General features: G+C 31.5%; 1 protein-coding gene across 2 annotated transcripts in view; it reads left to right on the forward strand.

Annotated features, from left to right (window-relative positions):
• The window catches only part of LOC118198767 (Na(+)/citrate cotransporter-like), a 91005-nt gene extending 75309 nt beyond the window's left edge, over positions 1–15696 (forward strand). For both annotated transcript variants that reach the window (XM_035370526.2, XM_035370525.2), the window contains exons 10-13: positions 2040–2220; positions 3036–3197; positions 7405–7542; positions 12813–15696. In XM_035370526.2, the coding sequence (XP_035226417.1) occupies positions 2040–2220; positions 3036–3197; positions 7405–7542; positions 12813–13061 (730 nt within the window). In that variant the 3' untranslated portion in view covers positions 13062–15696. The remainder of the gene's footprint in view (positions 1–2039; positions 2221–3035; positions 3198–7404; positions 7543–12812) is intronic.
• The last annotated feature ends 3353 nt before the right edge of the window (positions 15697–19049 follow it).

Genomic DNA, 19049 nt, shown 5'->3' on the forward strand with positions numbered 1-19049 from the left:
CAGTATCCCTTAAAAAAATACCCTAAATGTAGGAATCTAAGATCTCCTCTCTATACCTCATAGCAATTAGCTAACCTTTGTCAAACACATGCAGGGCTGGGCGGCCGTCCAACACAATGCCTGTCCGAGGCCATTACACTTATATCATCGTAATAATCCTTTTACCTGATGAGGTAGAGACGATATCGTACTCCAGGCTTTTTCCAGATACAGGTACGCCAGGAATTAGTGTCCAGGGTGAATAGTGTCTGTCTTAACTCATCTGTAAAGAAGATTTTCCTCCAGGGAAGTCTGTTTCATTCTGCATGATGCTAAACGCACTCTCTTGCGTGCTGCAGTGATTGAGATGCAAACTGCCGATCTTGTAGCATACAGGTCCTACCTCATGAACCTCCGGGCAATTGTAGACCTAGAAACTCCGTTTCCAGTGGCAGCATACAGCTCACATGAGAAGCAGTAACAGTCCTGTGTCGCTGCGCTGAAAGTGCCAAATAATGATCGTCATTTGTCGTTACGGGATCTTAATTGACCTTGTCCAGGTTTTTTCGATATGGCTTCAATGTTCTGCAACGTTTTCCAAAATCTGCAGTCGACAATGGATGTTACATTGAACTCAATAGTCACCTGCGCCTGTGATTGGTTTGCCTCCAGTCTACCGACAATTCTCCATATCATTCCGTCATCCATATGCTCACGACTACTCATTTTACCTAATACTTTATAAAATTTTCCCAATTCTTGCAAGAAACATGACGAATATCGTGAAGGAATGCGAACACACAAATCACCGAAAACCCCTAACGCGATTATATCCTTTCCACAATTACTGCTCCGCAGAGCGGCGCATGTGCGCTTACCTATTCGACTCCAAATAACTGCCTATTTAGGTTTAGTACTTTTCGTAAAAATAGACTTAATTTGCCAATTATTTTAATTTTGCACACAAGTATATTTCACCCACTATATCTGTATTGTTAGTATTAAGCAGTGTTACAAAAACAACAGGATTTTTTTTATAAGAACAGATTAATTATTTGCCTTTTATTTCTTATTGGAAATTTTCGCTTTGTATACGTCCAAGGATCTAGAAATGATTAATGGCGTGTACCGAGGTATCACTGTATGATATTAACCAGCATCAATAATCATTTGAGGGGACAAGAGATGTTAATTATTTTTTTTATCAAACTCTACAATAGTTTAGAATTATATGCACTATATATACCCAGTGTGACATGCATTTTCAATTTCATACCCATAGAATATATATTTGAAAAATAGTGCAGTTTTATATTTTTATGCTTAAATTCGGACTGCCTCTTTCACATCAAATTATATAATACACTGTTTTACTTTATGTAACGAATTTATATCAAATTCCAAACAAATTAGTGCATGTATTTAATAAGAGTATGGAAGTACCATTGAGAAATAATTTATTGGCTATATTTTAAACATATTTTCAACATTTACAGTTCACTATTTAACAAAAAGCTTGGTAACTCCAACAAAAAAAATCAGTTCTAATAAATATGCACAGATTTCTTAAAAATGAATTTAGGAAGCACAAGAAGTGCTATGAATACAAGTAAACATATAGATCATTATTTTTTTTGGAAAGTATTAGCGTCGTAGGTATGAAATTGTACATAAATACATAAATGTAAGTATATGCATCATACATGCATTTTTTAAAGATTTTAGAATTCGAACAAAAAAACAGTGAATTAATTTCTACAGCACGTGACATTTTGATACACTATTTTTTGTTACTAATGTACTATTCTCTGTTACAGGATTACGTTTTATTCTAACTAATTATAACAGATTATTAATATTCTAACTTTTCAACCACTACTAATGAAATAAATGGCCTTAATTAAATTAATAATAAAGCAACAAATGAAATCAAATAATTGTTAGTATTACTAATATTATGTTACGATCTATGTATAGCGGATATAATGGGCTTATACTTCTTACTAGAGGATTTAGAAATTTTTTAAACACTATATCCACATTTTCTTTTCTTTCTACAGGAACATCCGAGATGCCACGCCTGTGATAGGAATATGCGTCTTATTATTTATTATTCCAGCCAGGCCTTCATTAACAGAGCACAGCCCACCGTTATTGGACTGGAGATCAGCACAGAGAAAAATACCTTGGGGTGTGCTTTTACTTTTAGGTAGCGGTTTTGTAGTTGCTGATGCTGCAAAAGTAAGCAAACGTGTGTTTATTAGAATATGTTGTTTTTTTTTCCAGTGGATAATAAGGAATTATGCAATGCAATAATCTGTAGAAATAAAATAGAACATTACAATTCAGTTTTAATATTTGTTTTGAAATAATATTACTGAACAAATGGAGTACGCATAAACATAACCCTATATTTTTTATTACTGGATCAACTTTGAACATGAATTTGCCTCTAATTTAAAAATAAAATTAAATTTGTTACTTTATTTTATGAAATTACTGTATTTAAAAATGAAACTATTTTACAACCACTTTTAGTAGTGTATAAGTTTATGGCATCAGATAAAACAATCTCAAAGATAATTTAAAACTGTTGACCAATGTGTTAAAAGTTCATATTACTTATAATTTTATTTAGTATTTTAACTTTGAATCACACATTGGCAACATAGGAAAACTTATCTGAGAGCAAAATATGTTGAAAATTTAATAATAAATAAATGTCTGAAATAGTTCAGATTTTAACGGTCGCCAAAAGTGTTCGTTTTCTTACGTTCACTGAGCTCGCAGTCTACCAATCAGCTGAAATTGTATATTTGAAATTCTTACTTTTACACACAGTTTTAAATGGTGTATGATAATCTACTAACGTCTGGGCAAAAACTCGGCCAAACATCCTTAAATCTTTAAACTATCAACTGTTGCAATCCTTCGTGGTTAATTTTTTCAAACTTATACATTTTGATATTCATTATTCAATGAGAAATAAATTTTACAGCTTTATTTAAGTCTCTTATCAAGAAATTTGTTAATTTTTTATATATATTTATATACAGAAATCACATTTATCTGTCTGGCTCAGCGCACAATTATCTTACATGAATTTCTTATCACCAGACGTTATAGTCATCATCCTAACCTTCCTGGCATCTGTACTCACCGAAGTTATTAGCAATATGTCTATGGCTACCATTATGCTACCCGTGGTCAGTGAAATGGTAAGTTTCCAGTTAGAAATGTTCTATATTCTGTTAATAATTAACGCATACAAAACTAATAAGATGAAATATATTTTTAGCTATCGATTATATTTTGAAGAGTTTACCAAGTACTTATTAACATACAGACTTTATAGGTAACATGAATATAATTTTCTGAAATAAAATTAAATCTACTTGACATAGGTAACTTCCATTACCATGGCCACTGCTCACTAAAAAAGGTATTCAAAATGACTTAATAAAAATTTAGCAGTATATAGCAGCCATTATGTCAATGAGTATATGTATTATTGTATTAAATGTATATTAATGTAAAGCACATTGATATTTATATATTTTAAGTAAATCCTAGGTATGAATACCAAATTAACTTTGAATAATTTGAAAAAAAATTAATCCTCATTTTGTATCATTTTTAGGTAATAAATGATGCTCATTTCGTATTAAAGGACTGCGCTTCGTTACTGTATTTAATTAAACTTGAACCTTCTCCAGAAGCAAAATTTATTCTTCACTGTGCTACTAATTTGAACTCGGTGAAATGAAACAACGAGTACTTATGAGAGAGATTTATTGACAAAACAGAAGCTTGAATATGCTTATGATGGAGCTTGAATATTGTTACCTTATTTAATTCAACTTGAATGCATTTCGTAGAATATTTTTTAATGCAAAAGGAAATCCTCACTTCTTTGAAATACTTCTTAGTCGAATACTTGTAATGTTTCAATTCTGAAAGATTTCGATATATATTTTATCAAATTACTACATTCAAATAAAATCCCAGATTTGGCAGCTGCTAGATAGATATCTTGTACTGCACAAATATTGAATCAAATTTTCACCTGAAAAAAAAAATAATAAAAAAATAAATAAATGGGAAAAAACATGAAATAAGTAGCTACTTCAAATTTTGGTATGTATAATGTGAAAAGCTATCGTTTGGCTTCCTCTGGCGACAACAACATTTGGCTTTCTTTGACAACTTTAGTATTGTTGTTTTCTTTGGTTGTTGAACTTGATGATAGGCACTGAACCAATGATTTGTTACGTTTTTATACTGATGTCAAATATGTATGTACTAATCTTTGATCATTTTTCTAACATATTACTGTTTTATTTACCATACTTTGTTCTTTTTCACAGAATATAATCAATGTTAGCTCCTTGCTTTAACGATGAAAGAACGTATTGTCTCTCGTATATATTATTCGATTAACACATTCCAACTCGCAGTTCTCACAGTTTGTCTACTTTTATCAATATTATCCTTCCATTAAATGCTGGCCCACTATCGATTCCAGGGGTATCCTGAGAGTTTGTCCTGGGTTCAATTTCAAGCGAATGGACTTTCTACATGGGTATTCGTTGTTTTCCTCATGTGTAACGTGGATACGAGTCTTCCTTAGAATGTCCTCTACGAAGGCATCCTTCCCTTAGGCACATAGCCCTAATGTTCTTTGTCATAATCAAATAAATCAAAATCAATAATTGAATGCTGTCTTTCAAGATATACAACTTCATTTGACGAAACATTGACAAGTTCGCGGTACTTCTTGCTAAAGTAATCAGAGCTGAAGTCTCTGGTGAAATTTCAAACTTCAGCGTTACAAAATATACGAGTAAATTTACTAGGTTCAGGCCACTAAATGCGATGGCCGTATTGATAAGGAAGGATTCTCGGATGCTATGTCGTCATCTTAAAAAAACCATGGACCTTATAAGAAATAGACTAACCCAGTGGACGGGGTGCGCGTCAACGACATGTCCGAAAGAAAGAGTAGGGACGATCTGGTTTACTTTAACACTGGAACCTATGGCGTTTGTATCACGTAACTGTTTTTAATTATTAAGTGTGATACATTGTATAGTGATGAGATTATGAAAGTCGCATTTTTTTTTCAAATAGGATTTAATACATCTCATTAAAGCACTTTTTACTGCATTTCACGCATTTTTTTCACGCGTAATTCTTGTACAAACATTTTTACTTGGGTAAAACGGTAAAAACTCTAAGCACAATATTTATGAAATTAATTTTGTGTAAAAATAAAGTAAAATTAAATAAGATTGATAGTACGTGACGCTTTGAGATAAATAAGGTAAAATTAAGCAAGATCTGATAATTTTTTTAAAAAATTTAATGAGCATTTTCAGGCAGTGATTTTCAAAACTATAATAACATTACAAAACGATTATTTATTTGATTATATCATTAAATTATTAACATTAAAGTGGATTATTTATTTTAGTAATTTATAAAATTCGGAGTATAAAATTTTCTGAGTGTAATGAAGGAAGAAAAAAAGGATAAAATAAAATCTAAAAGCACTCAGATTTTATACTACGCCGAAAAGGAACCTTTTTTTTAACGTTTTGTGCGTTACCTATATTTATTGAATAACAAATTCTTCGCCCGCAAACCGCATACATTTGAAAACAGTATATCTTTAGAATTTCCGGCCTGGAGATAAAAATGTTATTTTCTGTGCAATGTTACCATTTCTCTTCTTGAACTCGTTGAGTTTGTTAATCAAAAATTTGTTAAAGTTTTACAAAATATGAAATAGATTAAAACAAATTCGAAATTCGGCCGTCCAGATGCCCATGTTCGTGTGGAGGATTACATTATTCAAAATTTGATGGCTCTATACTACCGTCGTTTTTGTCACAGTGCGAGAAACATACATGTATTCATGCAGTTTCTTCATTATTTAATTTCTTTAAATATAAATACAGGGCCATAATATTTAGTAAGAACAATTTGCAAGGAGACACGGACATTTACAGTGAAACAGCGCAAAATGCCGCTTCGAGCTAATAAATTAAATTAACAGTAAATAAAAAAAAATCTTATTCAAAACTAAAAATAAATTAAAAATATATTCGCTATAAAATACAAGCAAAATTAATTATTGCGGTTAAATACAATTTTAATATTAGAATTAAACGTATACAAATTAAGGAGTCAAAAGTGTTTATCACTATGATGTATTATGAAATATAATTGAAATAAAATTCCTTTATAAGAATAGTGCTATAATACTCATCTATAATTTTAAAAAAGCAGCACAATTTAGAATTTTAAACAAAACTTTCAAAAATTCGTTTTTAAATATTTTAGTATTTTTTACTTATTTACACCAATAAAAAGCATAAAAATTGCAACAACAAAAAAAATTGCTTGTTTGAAATTTTCTATTATTTCAGATTTAAAATATTATTTTCTAAAAGAAGTAGTTACAAATTTCCTTACAGCATAGGAAAAGCTAAAAAAATATCCAGCCCTGAAAGCATGCAATAGCTTTATAATTATTTGGAATGCTAATTATGCTTGATAAATATGCTAAATTTTTAAACAGCAATCTCAGTTTTAAAAATAAAAATATGGAGAAATTCTAATTTGTGAAATGAGGCGCTACAAGCAGCTTTTTCTTGACAATTATACACGCTGCAATAGGCCACCACTGTTAAATTTCTGCAAGTCGTCCCTATTCCTCCAGATGTGATCAAGGTGACAGCCGAAAACGCGTCGGACGAGAGAAAAAAACCATTTGGGTTGGTCTATTTCTTATAAGGTCCATGAAAAAAACTCGATGACTTCCGTTTCATTGCTGAGTACAACCCACAGAGTGGGCATTGTAAAGAAATACAATAAAAATGTATTGCAAATATGTATATCTGCAAAATCTCATCCAGATGCTATAATTAAATCAATTAAGTAGTTTATGATAGGTTAAGAAAACATACAAGAATGACTTACCGCCCGTATAAGTGAAAATGCACGGATAAGATTGAATTTAATACTGTTTACACAAGATTGTAAAAAACTGGCGTTTAAAATTATGGCAAACTGGTTGAAAACCGGGGAAGATCAGTACTGATAAGTAATTTACGAATTTGGCTAAGGTAAGTTATTTACGATTTTTGGTTGGGAAAATATATTTATAAGCTTAAAAAGAAAGACTGAATTCGCAAATCAATGATTTACGATTTCTGAAAGCAATTTCCGGCATGAAACATTTCGAATAAGCGAATATCTAGGATGTTATTTTCCCTATTTCAAGTTAAATATCCAGTCTTTTATAAACTTAAAAATAATATAAAAATATTTTAATAAAAACTTTAAAAATGCAACACACCACAAAGAATTTTCAATGAAATTAGTTTTTATACCAATTAAAAATACTTACTTTATTAACAGGCTGAAGCTGTTAAAGTACATCCGTTATTTCTGATGCTGCCAGTAACTATTGGCTGCTCCTTTGCAATGATATTACCAGTAGGAAACCCGTCCAATGCCATTGTTTTTGACGCCAGTTCAATGACAACATTTGAAATGGTAAGTCTTGATTTTCATTCCTTAAGTGTGTGCGAGTGTGTACATACACATACACACACACACTTAAAAATATTATATATATATAATTTATTTCCTAAAGAATATTGATTAATTGATTATATTATCTCTTAAGTTTAATTAAAGTAGAATTATTTTAGAAGAGTGAATCCATACTAGTAAGTTATATTTTGAAAGATGTTTTGAAGTAACTTGAAAGTAAAATGTTAATAATGTTTTAACGGGGACTGGAATTAAATCATCATGAAGAACAAAATTTCAATTGTAAAAGGAAAAATTAAATTAAATGCATGTAATCATTGTCATTGATCGGAAATTAGTTGACTTTTCAAGGGGAACAAACCAACTCCCGTTCAATGAACAATAATTAATAAATAAATACGTAAATACGAAGGAGTTTCGTCTTTACTCGAGTAATAAGGTTAAGCCAAACCAGAAATTCTAGTCAGGCCAAATATTTCCGCGAATAGAAGGGATTATGAACCAATGCTGATACTCAAAGAACTTATTCCTATGAAGCATTTTAGCCAATTCAGTTTTGAGTGAAAAGCAATTTCCGTAGGGAATTCCGAAAAAACTCGAGTAACGGTCCCCCGACACCCCCGTGTTTATGCATTTGAGTTATATATTATTTGTAAAAACTAAACATTGGAAATTGGCATTATGAAATAGAATTCAAAGTATAAAGTTGAAATAAACATAGAAGATTACAAAATAAGATAAATAATGCAAACTTTGTAAAAACAAATCAAAAATAATATAAAAATAAAAAATATAATAAGAACAGTGAATGTACATGAAGATATAAAGGCCAGAAAAAGTATTAATTAACTTACATTCTTTCTAGTGGGGACTCGGCAAAGTGTTCTCTCCGCGTCTGACTCAGAAGTGTAGGGTATCCGAAAAATTCTTAGCGGCAGCGGGGGCTTTGAATAATATCAGTCGGTAAGACTTGGGTGAAGTAATTTATGGTAGTGGGTGGGACTCGGAATTCTTGAGGGATGTATTATGTGGAGTTCTTATTTGAGTGAAACTGTCTGTTAAGATTTTTTTGAAAATACTAGTGAATGGAAATTAATTAATTTCTGGCTAATTGTCGTGTCGAAATGATTAAGAATTTAATAAAGGAAAAACGGTATTTTCACTGTCTAAGTGCTATTAGACAGACTAAAGATTATGAAATAGGCCCATTTTTTTTTTTAGTAACAGCATGTCTGAAAACAATTAGCTTTTTACAATATATACAACTGAGTAATTACACTATATACAAATCCTTCAACTGATAATCATCCAACTTATACCGCCTTCTCAGGTTTAGGAACAAATTATCATATCCCTATCAGTTAAATGATTTAGAGTGAGTATTTAACGCCTGTTAAGGCAATGGTTAATAAATTGAATGGGTATTAGATTATTTTTGAGAGTTTTAATAAGGAGCAAAATTTCGCGTTGTAAATCTATTGTATCTGTGCAGATAATTTTAATTCGTTGTATTTGATTTATTATTGTATTGTTAATTACTTTTTTGGATATGTTGGAATTCCAATTTATTAATTTGTTAGTAATGAAATTGAAGTTTCTTGTTTTGTCAAAAAGTAAAATTTATTTGTAGTTAATGATTTGAAGATCTAGATAGTCTATGCTATTTTGTGAATTATTAGTTTTATTAAGTGTAAGACAATTTGGATAAATCTCGGAGTGTTCAATTTTACCAAAATTATTAATTTTAATAAGGTCATCAATATATCTGTAGGTGTGTTTGTAGTAATTTAACTCTTGTGGTTGTAGATTTTTTTGGAAGTTAAATTCTTTGATAAATAAAAAGATATTACAGATCGAGGTGCTGGGATGTAAACCCATTGGCAAACCTCTGACTTGTTTAAAAAGTTGATTTTGAAACGTGATGTAGTTATGAAAAAGTGTGCATTTTAGGTAATTTTTCCATTTGTTAAGAGTCATAATTGTGAGCATATCAGGGAAGAGTTTAGGCAGATAAAGTAGACTGGTATAGATTTCTTCTAGAGGAAGTGAGGTATATAAGTTTTCAAAGTCATAGCAGTTAATGTTTTGGATGTTAATTGTTTGAATGGCATTAATGACAGGAGTGTTATTATGGATGATCCAGCAATAGTTATGATTAGTGTTACAATCGCTGAAAATAAATTTACAGATTTTTTTAAGTTGAACTGAAAAATAATAGTCTACATTTTTCTTGTAATTATTGGTTCCATTAGCTATAAATCTGAATTTTAATGGTGTTTTATGGAATTTGGGAATTGCATAAAGGTTAGTAAATCTGTTGTAGTTTGTATTGAAAGTAATATTGAGTTTTTCATGAAAAGTTTTAATCCTGTTTATTATAGATGTTTCTGTAAGGTTGGCTAATTGATAAGTAGTTGCGTTGAGAAGTTCTTTATGAATAATTTCTGCGTAGAATTGTTTTCATATAATGCTAAAGTTATTATTTGCTTTATCTATTTTTGTAATAGTAGAAAGCTGTTTTAATTTTTTAATATCTGATGTAAGTTGCGACCAATTCAGTGTACTTTTAAACTTGAGGTGACTGATTTCGGTGGATATGCGTTGAAGAATTTTATCTTTCCATTTTAAGAAGGTATCTATGGGTAAATTCAGTTGATAGCTTGCTTTAAATTCGTTGATGTTGTTTTCGAAAGTCTTGTAACAGTAATTTTTAGTTATGTTTCTCACTGGTCTAAATTTTGTACCATAACTCATTAGTGTTTTTAGTTGATGGTTTTGTATGATATTCAGGTTGCCAGTAATTATGTGCTGGTGATGAGAATCTACGTAATTGCTGTAAACTGGTGTCTTACAATGTCATTCTGCTGTTTCATCTATTTCATGGTGGTTAGTGAGCACGTTGCTTAAGGTTCTTTGATATTTAAATGCAAATGGTATTGTGTCTACAGCCGGGAAGTAAACTTTACAATCGCTGATGATTCTTGAGAAATGAATATTGTCAAACTGCGGATGCAGAAAATTGATTTTAAAATAAATTTTGCGTTGAGTGAGACTATTAGAAAGTCTTAAAGACTAAAATCGAGAATTATGTCTTTAATGATTTGTATGTCGTCGTAGCTTTCTTGAATGAATTTTTTTAGTTTGATAAGGAATTTATTAGTACAAGAGTGTAACCAGTTGAGAAGTTTCTTGGGGATATATATATATATATATATCTGTTAGTGAAAATTGCAACACCATGAAGGAATCATGCAAATAAAGTAATGCTAAGCTGACTAGCGCGTGCGTTGGTTAAGCAACTCTCATTGAAATATCGTGTTAGCCATGTAAACAGAAGATCATAGCGGAATGTTAAAAGCAGTGCTTTATTATTTGACAGCGGTAAACAGTTCATGTGAATTCACTATGCCTTATCGATGACAAAGGGTCCAACATAAATAGGTTTTACCATTTGAACAGCATCGAATAACAGGCATGTGAGAAGGAGGATTTTCTCTATTGTGAAATTACTGCTCGTAAGGTGAACAAAATTTCACCAGTGATGAGTGTGCAGAATACTGCGCTCAAGAGTAGCGGATGAGTCGCAAACCTGGCAGAAGGCCCGAAATGTTACATCAGCACGCAAATGACGCCTCATCCACACGACAGAGATGAACCTGTAGCTTCATCTCCACAGCTTTCTTAACATTAGAGCACTTCGACAAGTACGCCACTATCAGTTTCAACAATCTGCCGGCGTCTACTGGGCTGTGTATTGCGCATGATTCTTCTGCCTCAAATTCTCCAGCGGCGCAGCGGTAAAGTCGCTGAACACTGATGGTTCGACCTGTATATAGTTCCATGCGAACAGCCTGGCTTTTCGTGATTTGCCCCATGTGTACGTAGATACTAGCCAGCTTCCCTTAGAAAGCCCTCGACGAAGGCATCCCGTTCGAGATAGTTCTAGCATTCTTTGTCGTAATCAAATAAGCTAAACGAAACCATTTCCTGCCTGAAAGACAATGAAGCCTACGGCTATAATGGGCTCATCAGCACAACCACTGACTTGCGGACTGGCAATGCAGCCCTGATTTTCGATTAATTTTGCCGGCAGAAAGACGTCATTGAGGTAAATGTCATTTTCCGAAGTTGCATTATCCAGCACTATATTGACTGATTGCCTAGCATGATGGTCTAGAGCAAGGCTTCTTAAACATTTTTCAGTCGCGACCCCTTTTCATCATTGAGATTTTTTTCGCGACCTCTGGATCCCATATTTATGGAAATTTTGTGGGACCCCATAAGCATTGCGCAAATCCGACACAAGCGTGAGTGGAACCGTCAATTTTTTTCACTTGTACTGTAAGATACTACTGCAGTTTTAGGTCATTCATTTCTAATTTTAAGACATAGACCAATGTTTAAATTTTAAATAAGTAACAGATGAAATGACAGCCTCAAGTGCAAAGCAACTGAAATGAACATTGATATTATAAAAAGAATGCGTCAAAACGTTTTCTTTTTTCTTTGTATGTATTGTCTTATTTATCTATTTTCAGACACATTGTGTAAAAATAATTGGTAATTGTAAAATTATTATAATAAGTTAAAGAAATATCAAAACTGCTAAAATTTTTGGCGACCTTCTGCTGCAGGTCCCGCGAATCCCATGGGAGTCGCAACCCACAGTTTAAAAAACTCTGGTCTACAGCATCATTGGATATGACTGACGATTTGGTCTGTTGAGAACTGAAGGACTTTCATCAGACACCACTATAATCAGAGAAGTTGTGCAACCAGAAATCGTACCCTTCATTCAACATATTCCTGGAAATAACTTCAAGACAATAATGCTCGCTTCTTCTTTGGCCTCCCATTGACCAGACACATAATCTATTAAACACGTCGAAGATTTCATGCACAAGCAATTTGCCTATAATATTCGTCTCGCACCCAAACACGAAGCAAATAAAGGTTCGGGTAGAAGCAATAATTGATATTCCTCAGCTACACATTCAAACACTCTTTTAGTTTAATGCCACGGCGAGTAGCAGCTTATTGTAATGCATTGCGACTTCATCAAATAGTTATTTTGAGCATTTAATTTTCTTTTACTATTTTATAAATTTAAACGTTTCTTCTTTGAAAACAAGTCGTATGTGTAATAAATTTCATTCAATTCAGATGGTTCTTTCATGGTGATGCAAATGTAACAAAAAGAAAGGTGTATTTGTGTATATAAATGTATCTTTCATTCATCTTTTCTCAAACTTCTTTCATTTTCGTTTCAGATGAAACCTGGAGTTATTTTAAAAATTTTGTGCTGTGCTGTGGAGCTAATTATGATACAGACTTTAGGAGTGGTTTTATTTAATTTGCATACCTACCCTTCATGGGCAAATAATACAGATATTTATGCAGGGCAGCAAACAGTTCTGTCCACTCATATATGGACTGCAACACAAAATATAAATAGCACAGAACAATTTAATTTAATTACTACTTTACTACCAATTTTACAGAATTCTTCTTTTACTTGAGCAAAGAATCCAGCATTTAGAGTGAATAATTTACTAAATGAATACTTTACAGCAGAGCTGAAAAGTAATATTTTATGAAATGAAGGATTTCCTCTTCAGACCACTTTTTATGAGAAATAAGTCCAAATTTGCTATATTGAAGGGAAGAAAACTGAAATGTGTCTTTTTAATGCGGCACAATTTAAAATATAAAAGAAAAATGGGGATATAATATATTAAATTGACGGAGGCTGATTTCTGCAGATAGCAGAATCAATTTGAGATGGGTGTTGAACTACTGGCTGTAAAATATGGCTGTATGTTCGGTTAATATTTAACCGAACATATAGCCATACATAGAGCAATAAACAAAGAGCACAGAGCAATAAACAAAAGAGAGGGAGAGAAAACTGTTCAACATGGGGCAATAAACAAAGATTAATTTTATAAGTCTGCTCTTTCAGTTAAATCTATAAAATGAGTTACAAACAGAACAAAAAAACTGTGATAAATTGTGAAATTATACATGTATTTGCAAGAAATTCGAAATCGCATTTTACTTGTCCCTCCCCCCTTTAAAGCTCTACTTTATTTTACATTACATCGATTTATACAATGTAAAAAAAAAAGAAACACAGTTGAGCTTTTAAATGACGACAGCAGTTCAGCGAAGTCCATTTTTAATTAAACACTTAATAATACTTGAATTCTATGTTTGTGCATTATCTGAAAAATTATGAAAATACAATTACAAGAAGTCGTCTGAAATCGTTTAAAAATTCTGTTGACTTTACTGTGGACCACATTGAGTTTGCTAATGGGTCATATACAAGCCATTAATTAGCCACCAGTCAAACAGTATTTTGTAACTCTTACTTATTAATGAGAATTAAACATTGAATATCATTTATACTAAATTCGGAACCTGAAGTTTAAAAGCGAAACATCATGAAGTTTTGTCTTAAACAGAACTTAAACATGTATACATAAAAATTTAGGTCATTCAAAAGCTAGACAAAATTTGTTTTGAAGTTCCATTTTTAAACATCACTGCGATAAATGATATTGCAATTAATTCCAAGCGGAAAATATGAAAATACAGTTTATTATGTATCTTACATGGTGAAAAAAATTAGCAAATTCCTTAATCGAATACCTAATGCTTTTCCCTTATTACTAAATTTTCTGGCAAAAAAAAAAAAAAAAAAAAATATATATATATATATATATATATATATAGATATAGATATAGATATCATCCAACAGATTAAAAGGTAAATCAATCCTGCAGACTTTATAAAGTTACCTTTATTCTCAGCAATTATCTTCTTTAGAGGCATTTTTGACACAGGCATGTCAAATGAAGTATTCTCTATCTTTAAATATTCTGATATTCAACTTAAATAAAACTGGAGAAAAACGGAGAAAGAACAGAAGCAAAATGTGACAGAGTATCTACTACTTAAAAAGACAAATTAAAAATCATATGATCAGTATTACAGCAGTTGTAGGAAAATCTCGATCATAATATCAAGCCTTTTGATACTTCTTCTCTAAATAGTAGCTTAATTCTTTGCAAGTAAGGGGACCAAAATATTTAAAATTTGAACCAAAATATAAAAATCGGATTCTGTTAAACTTTTCAAAAAAAAACTTTTTTTGAAACAAAAGTTTAAATGAGTGTTTTTGAAAGGAAATTTATCAAACATTATAGCAAGGAAGTTCGACTATTTAACACTCATTTAAATCTCTTGGCAATTAATCTTCAGATGATGAAATAAACATATAAGAATAATTATATATTGTTGTTGCTTATGCTCACTTGTCTGACGTATAAGCACAAGCCTACGAAATTCCTTCTGACAAGGAGCGCAAGATTACGCCTGTTGTTGGCAACAGCATTGAGCACCTAAATAGATGACAGTGCGATCTGACTCAGTTCCGCTCCCCAGTTTTGGAGAGCACCTCGAGGGAAGGGACGGGTACGAGAGTCTCCCACTCCTCTCGCCTTCCACCAAACAACACGAGAGGACAGAATAACTATATTATTAAAATTATTTAATTAATTGCAAATTTGATATTTACATGAATTTTTTAATACTGTATGAAATGCTATATTCAATTAATCATATAATAAATTATTTCAAATATAAATGAAATTTTCAGTAAAAGTATTTTACAATACTGAGAAAAATAAAATTACACTCTATTAGAATTCTAACATGAAACCTAAATTGTTTACCCAATACTCATAATTTATGCAATCACAAATATTAAGAAAAAAATTTAAATTCCTGAATATCAAGGGGAAAGTATTAAATGAACAATTAAAATCATTCATAGCAGAATTTGTTTTTATACATATATGCAAGAATCTTGAATTTAACCAATGAAAAAGCACATTTTTTAAGCATATATTTTTCAAACTGTTTATAATTATACGTAATTTATAATGTTTAAAACTTGAGTTGTCATTGTTGTACCAATTAGTGTCATCAATTATTATGAAACATTATTAATTAAATTTTAAAACTAAAGCATATCCCGGTTTGTGACATTATTATTACACGTTAATGCATGGGCAAATGAGCACAAGAGATACATTTCTTGGATTACTGTATTGTTGATTTTTTGAATAAAATGTTATATTTCTGTTTTTGTTTTTCATCATAATTTAAATGTTATATTTTCACGATTAAGATACAATAGAACCCTGATTATCCGAGCTAATAAGGACCGGTGGTTGCTTGGAAAATACGGATTAATGTTAAAAAGAATAATATACTATAGTCTGATTGTACATACTATAGGGAATTTACTAACGTACAAGATTGGCACAAGTAAATATCGATATAAAACGTACGTACGTTCAAATGTACAGACATATACTACATAGTACTCAATACATGTACTATAAACTTGAAAACGCATCTAATATAAGTGAGTTGCTGTACAGTATACATAACATATTAAAAAACAAAATAATTGAATTGTTGGAACAAAATTGTTGAAATATTTCAGCCTTCTAATTCATTGTCCTGCCTCGTTTTCTTACCACGGTTTGGCCTACAGGTCGCAACATCATAATGTCAGATGGTGACGTATCGTCTTGCTGTTTAGCAAAGAGCAGTACCTTTTAGTTCGCGTTCAAGCCATCTGTGTGACTGCTCTTGGTTTGAAGAATTCCCATGTCTTCGTGATCAGCGCTTTCATTATGCGTAGTTAAAATTACAATGATCTCGTCAAACAGTTTAAATTGGATGCTAGTTACTACGACTGGCTTAAGCTAGTTACTAAATCTTCATCATCTGCTTCTTCGGTTTGTATCATCGTCATTTGGCGAAATATTTTTCCAGCTTTTCAGTATAGTAGCTTGTTTTACATCGTTCCACGATTTTCTCAGCCAGTAAATGACATCTTTCAGATTAATTTATTTTGTGCTTTCAACAACTTGTTAATTTATAGATCTTTAAATATTTCAAGAGTTTGCGTTGGTAATTCCATTTTGAACTTTCTAAAAAGCCTTGCTTTAGAATGCAATATTAAGGGGTAAAAAAACAGCCCAGATCACTCCACTAACCAGCTGACTTTCATCAGAATGACTGCAAACATTGTCACGACCGCCTTACGGGACAAATTATTTTCAACAGAAAATTGCTTAACACTTGGTTCAAACTTTTCGTGGAACTATGAATTAAATACTTTTGAATCACGCAAGCGAATTTCTTAGGTTTCTGTAATTTATATGAAGATTTTCAACGTACTCATTTTTAAACGCCCTTGTTTTTTTTTTTTTTTTTTTTTCCTTGTCTATCAGTAAAAGCTTACACTTGTTATCGGCAGATTTGTTCGTTAAATGCCAAAAACATCCGCATTTTCTTTACTTCGTTTATAGGAACTGATGGTTCTTGTTTTGATGCTAGTCTTCTCGATAACATTTTAAAATTTACAACCGTTTCGTCCCAGCTATAAATTTGTGTGGGCACAGTTTATTTATCTGAATGATATTATTAAATTTGTCAATAAAGGAAGTCACTGTACCTAAGTTAGCTGACAAAATCTCCCTTGCAATATTTAATTGTCACACACAAATTCAGTTTTTTCCAACGATCAGGCCAACCTATGTTGACAGTGAATTCCTCTTCACCGTCTTTGCATCACTAGAAAAGTCTTCTAGCTTGTAACATCAGACCAAATATTAGACTTACTTTCTGTCTCAACTGCTGAAACTATAAAAGCAATACTTCTCATGTCAGTTCGCAATCGCTGTCTTTCATTGTTTTCCTTCACTTCGTGGCGTTATCATCTCCAGCCGGGTGTGCATGCTGGAGTCACCCACTTTCCAATTTTCTCACTTTTCCTTCTCCAGTCACCAACTGTCACTTCGCCAGAGAAACTTACACCACTATTCATCTTTTCAATCGTTTCATCATGATCGAGCTTGTTAATAGCAGCAAGCTTTTCTTCTAGTAATAAAAATATGTTTTCTTCTACTAGAGATTGTTCAACTAGCAGTCACTAGAACACACACATACAAGTAAATAAATTAAGAAAGAAAAGAGCAAAGTCGCTCAAACCTTTTTTTTTTTTTTTTTTTTTTGGTCCAAAGGGGCTTTGTCCCTGAAGGACTGTTTTGTTTCCGTTTAGCGATTTTGCGTTGATTCACTACTAACGGCGAATCACTTATTAAATAATGAAAAATCTGCATAAATGTATGTATATTTCTCGCATTGTGATAAAACAACCAACCAACAACATAGAGCCATCGAATTTTGAATGACGTAATCCTTCTACGAATATGGGCATGTGGAAAACCAAATTTCAAATTTGGAATTTGTTTTGTTATCGATTTCTTATTTTGTAAAAGTTTAAAGAATGTTTGATTCAAGGGTTTCAAAGCGAGCAATGGTAACATTGTACAGAACAAACATTTTTATCTCCAGCGCGTGAGTCTCTGTATCGGAAATTCTAAAGATATACTCATTTTAAAATTATTTTTCGATATTGCTGTTGAACTGAATTTTATGGTTTAAGTGCGAAGAACGTGATATTTAATAAATAAATGTAACAGACAAAATGTTAAAAAAAAAACACGCCTTTGGGATGTAATTTAAAATCTGAAACATTTCAGATTTTTAAAAATATTACGTTTTTATTTTATTTATTTACTTTTTCCACAAACCAACTGATTTTTCACTCATAGCCAAGAATCGAGGTTGAAAAGCTCAAGGATGATAGCAATGGAGCTCTTACCTTTACGGTTTGAATTATTACTACAATCAAAGTCTACAGATAGTTTACCTTTCGCGCGAGGCTATTTTAACGATTTTTTTAACATATTGCATTGGACTTGGATAACACAGAACCTCGGTTAATCGAAACTCGAATAATCTGGTTCTACTGTATAAAATAATGAACTGAAATATGTACATCTAACTGTATAACTCTGAAATTTTGTTTTTAAATACCATATTTGTTCAAAAATAAGATTCGCTTTTTCTTTTTTCTTTTTGTTATATTTTTGTTCTAAAATTTGATAAACTCTAAATAAATGGATATTTTGATAAACGAAATTGAAGAATGAGAGGAAGAAGATTTATTATCATACTATATAAAACAGTTACACTGGCTTAAATACTAAAACCACATAAATAATTACTATTCAATTACTGTAAATTATAATTTCTATGTCTAGCTGAGATATTTTAATTTAGATCTGCATCCACTATACTGGTCAGTGGTATGCCTGAACACAGTAGGTAACACAGAATCACTAACAATGTCCTTAGGACATAGCTAATAGCACTGTTATTTGAAGGAAGAGGGGAAAAAAATCCCCTTTCTCCTAATTATTGCAAGACAAAATATTCATCTACATTTTTATTTCTTAAAATTTATCCTAGAATGTTAGTTGGGTCTTATTTTCAAGTAAATACTGCGATTATTTCAAAGTATAAAATACCAGGCATCATTAAAATATGATCATGCAAATGTTCTTTAACATAGTAG

Source organism: Stegodyphus dumicola, chromosome 3 (assembly GCF_044657685.1).
Source record: "Stegodyphus dumicola isolate Sdum_Otavi_A_Nest chromosome 3, ASM4465768v1".
NCBI lineage: Eukaryota > Metazoa > Arthropoda > Arachnida > Araneae > Eresidae > Stegodyphus > Stegodyphus dumicola.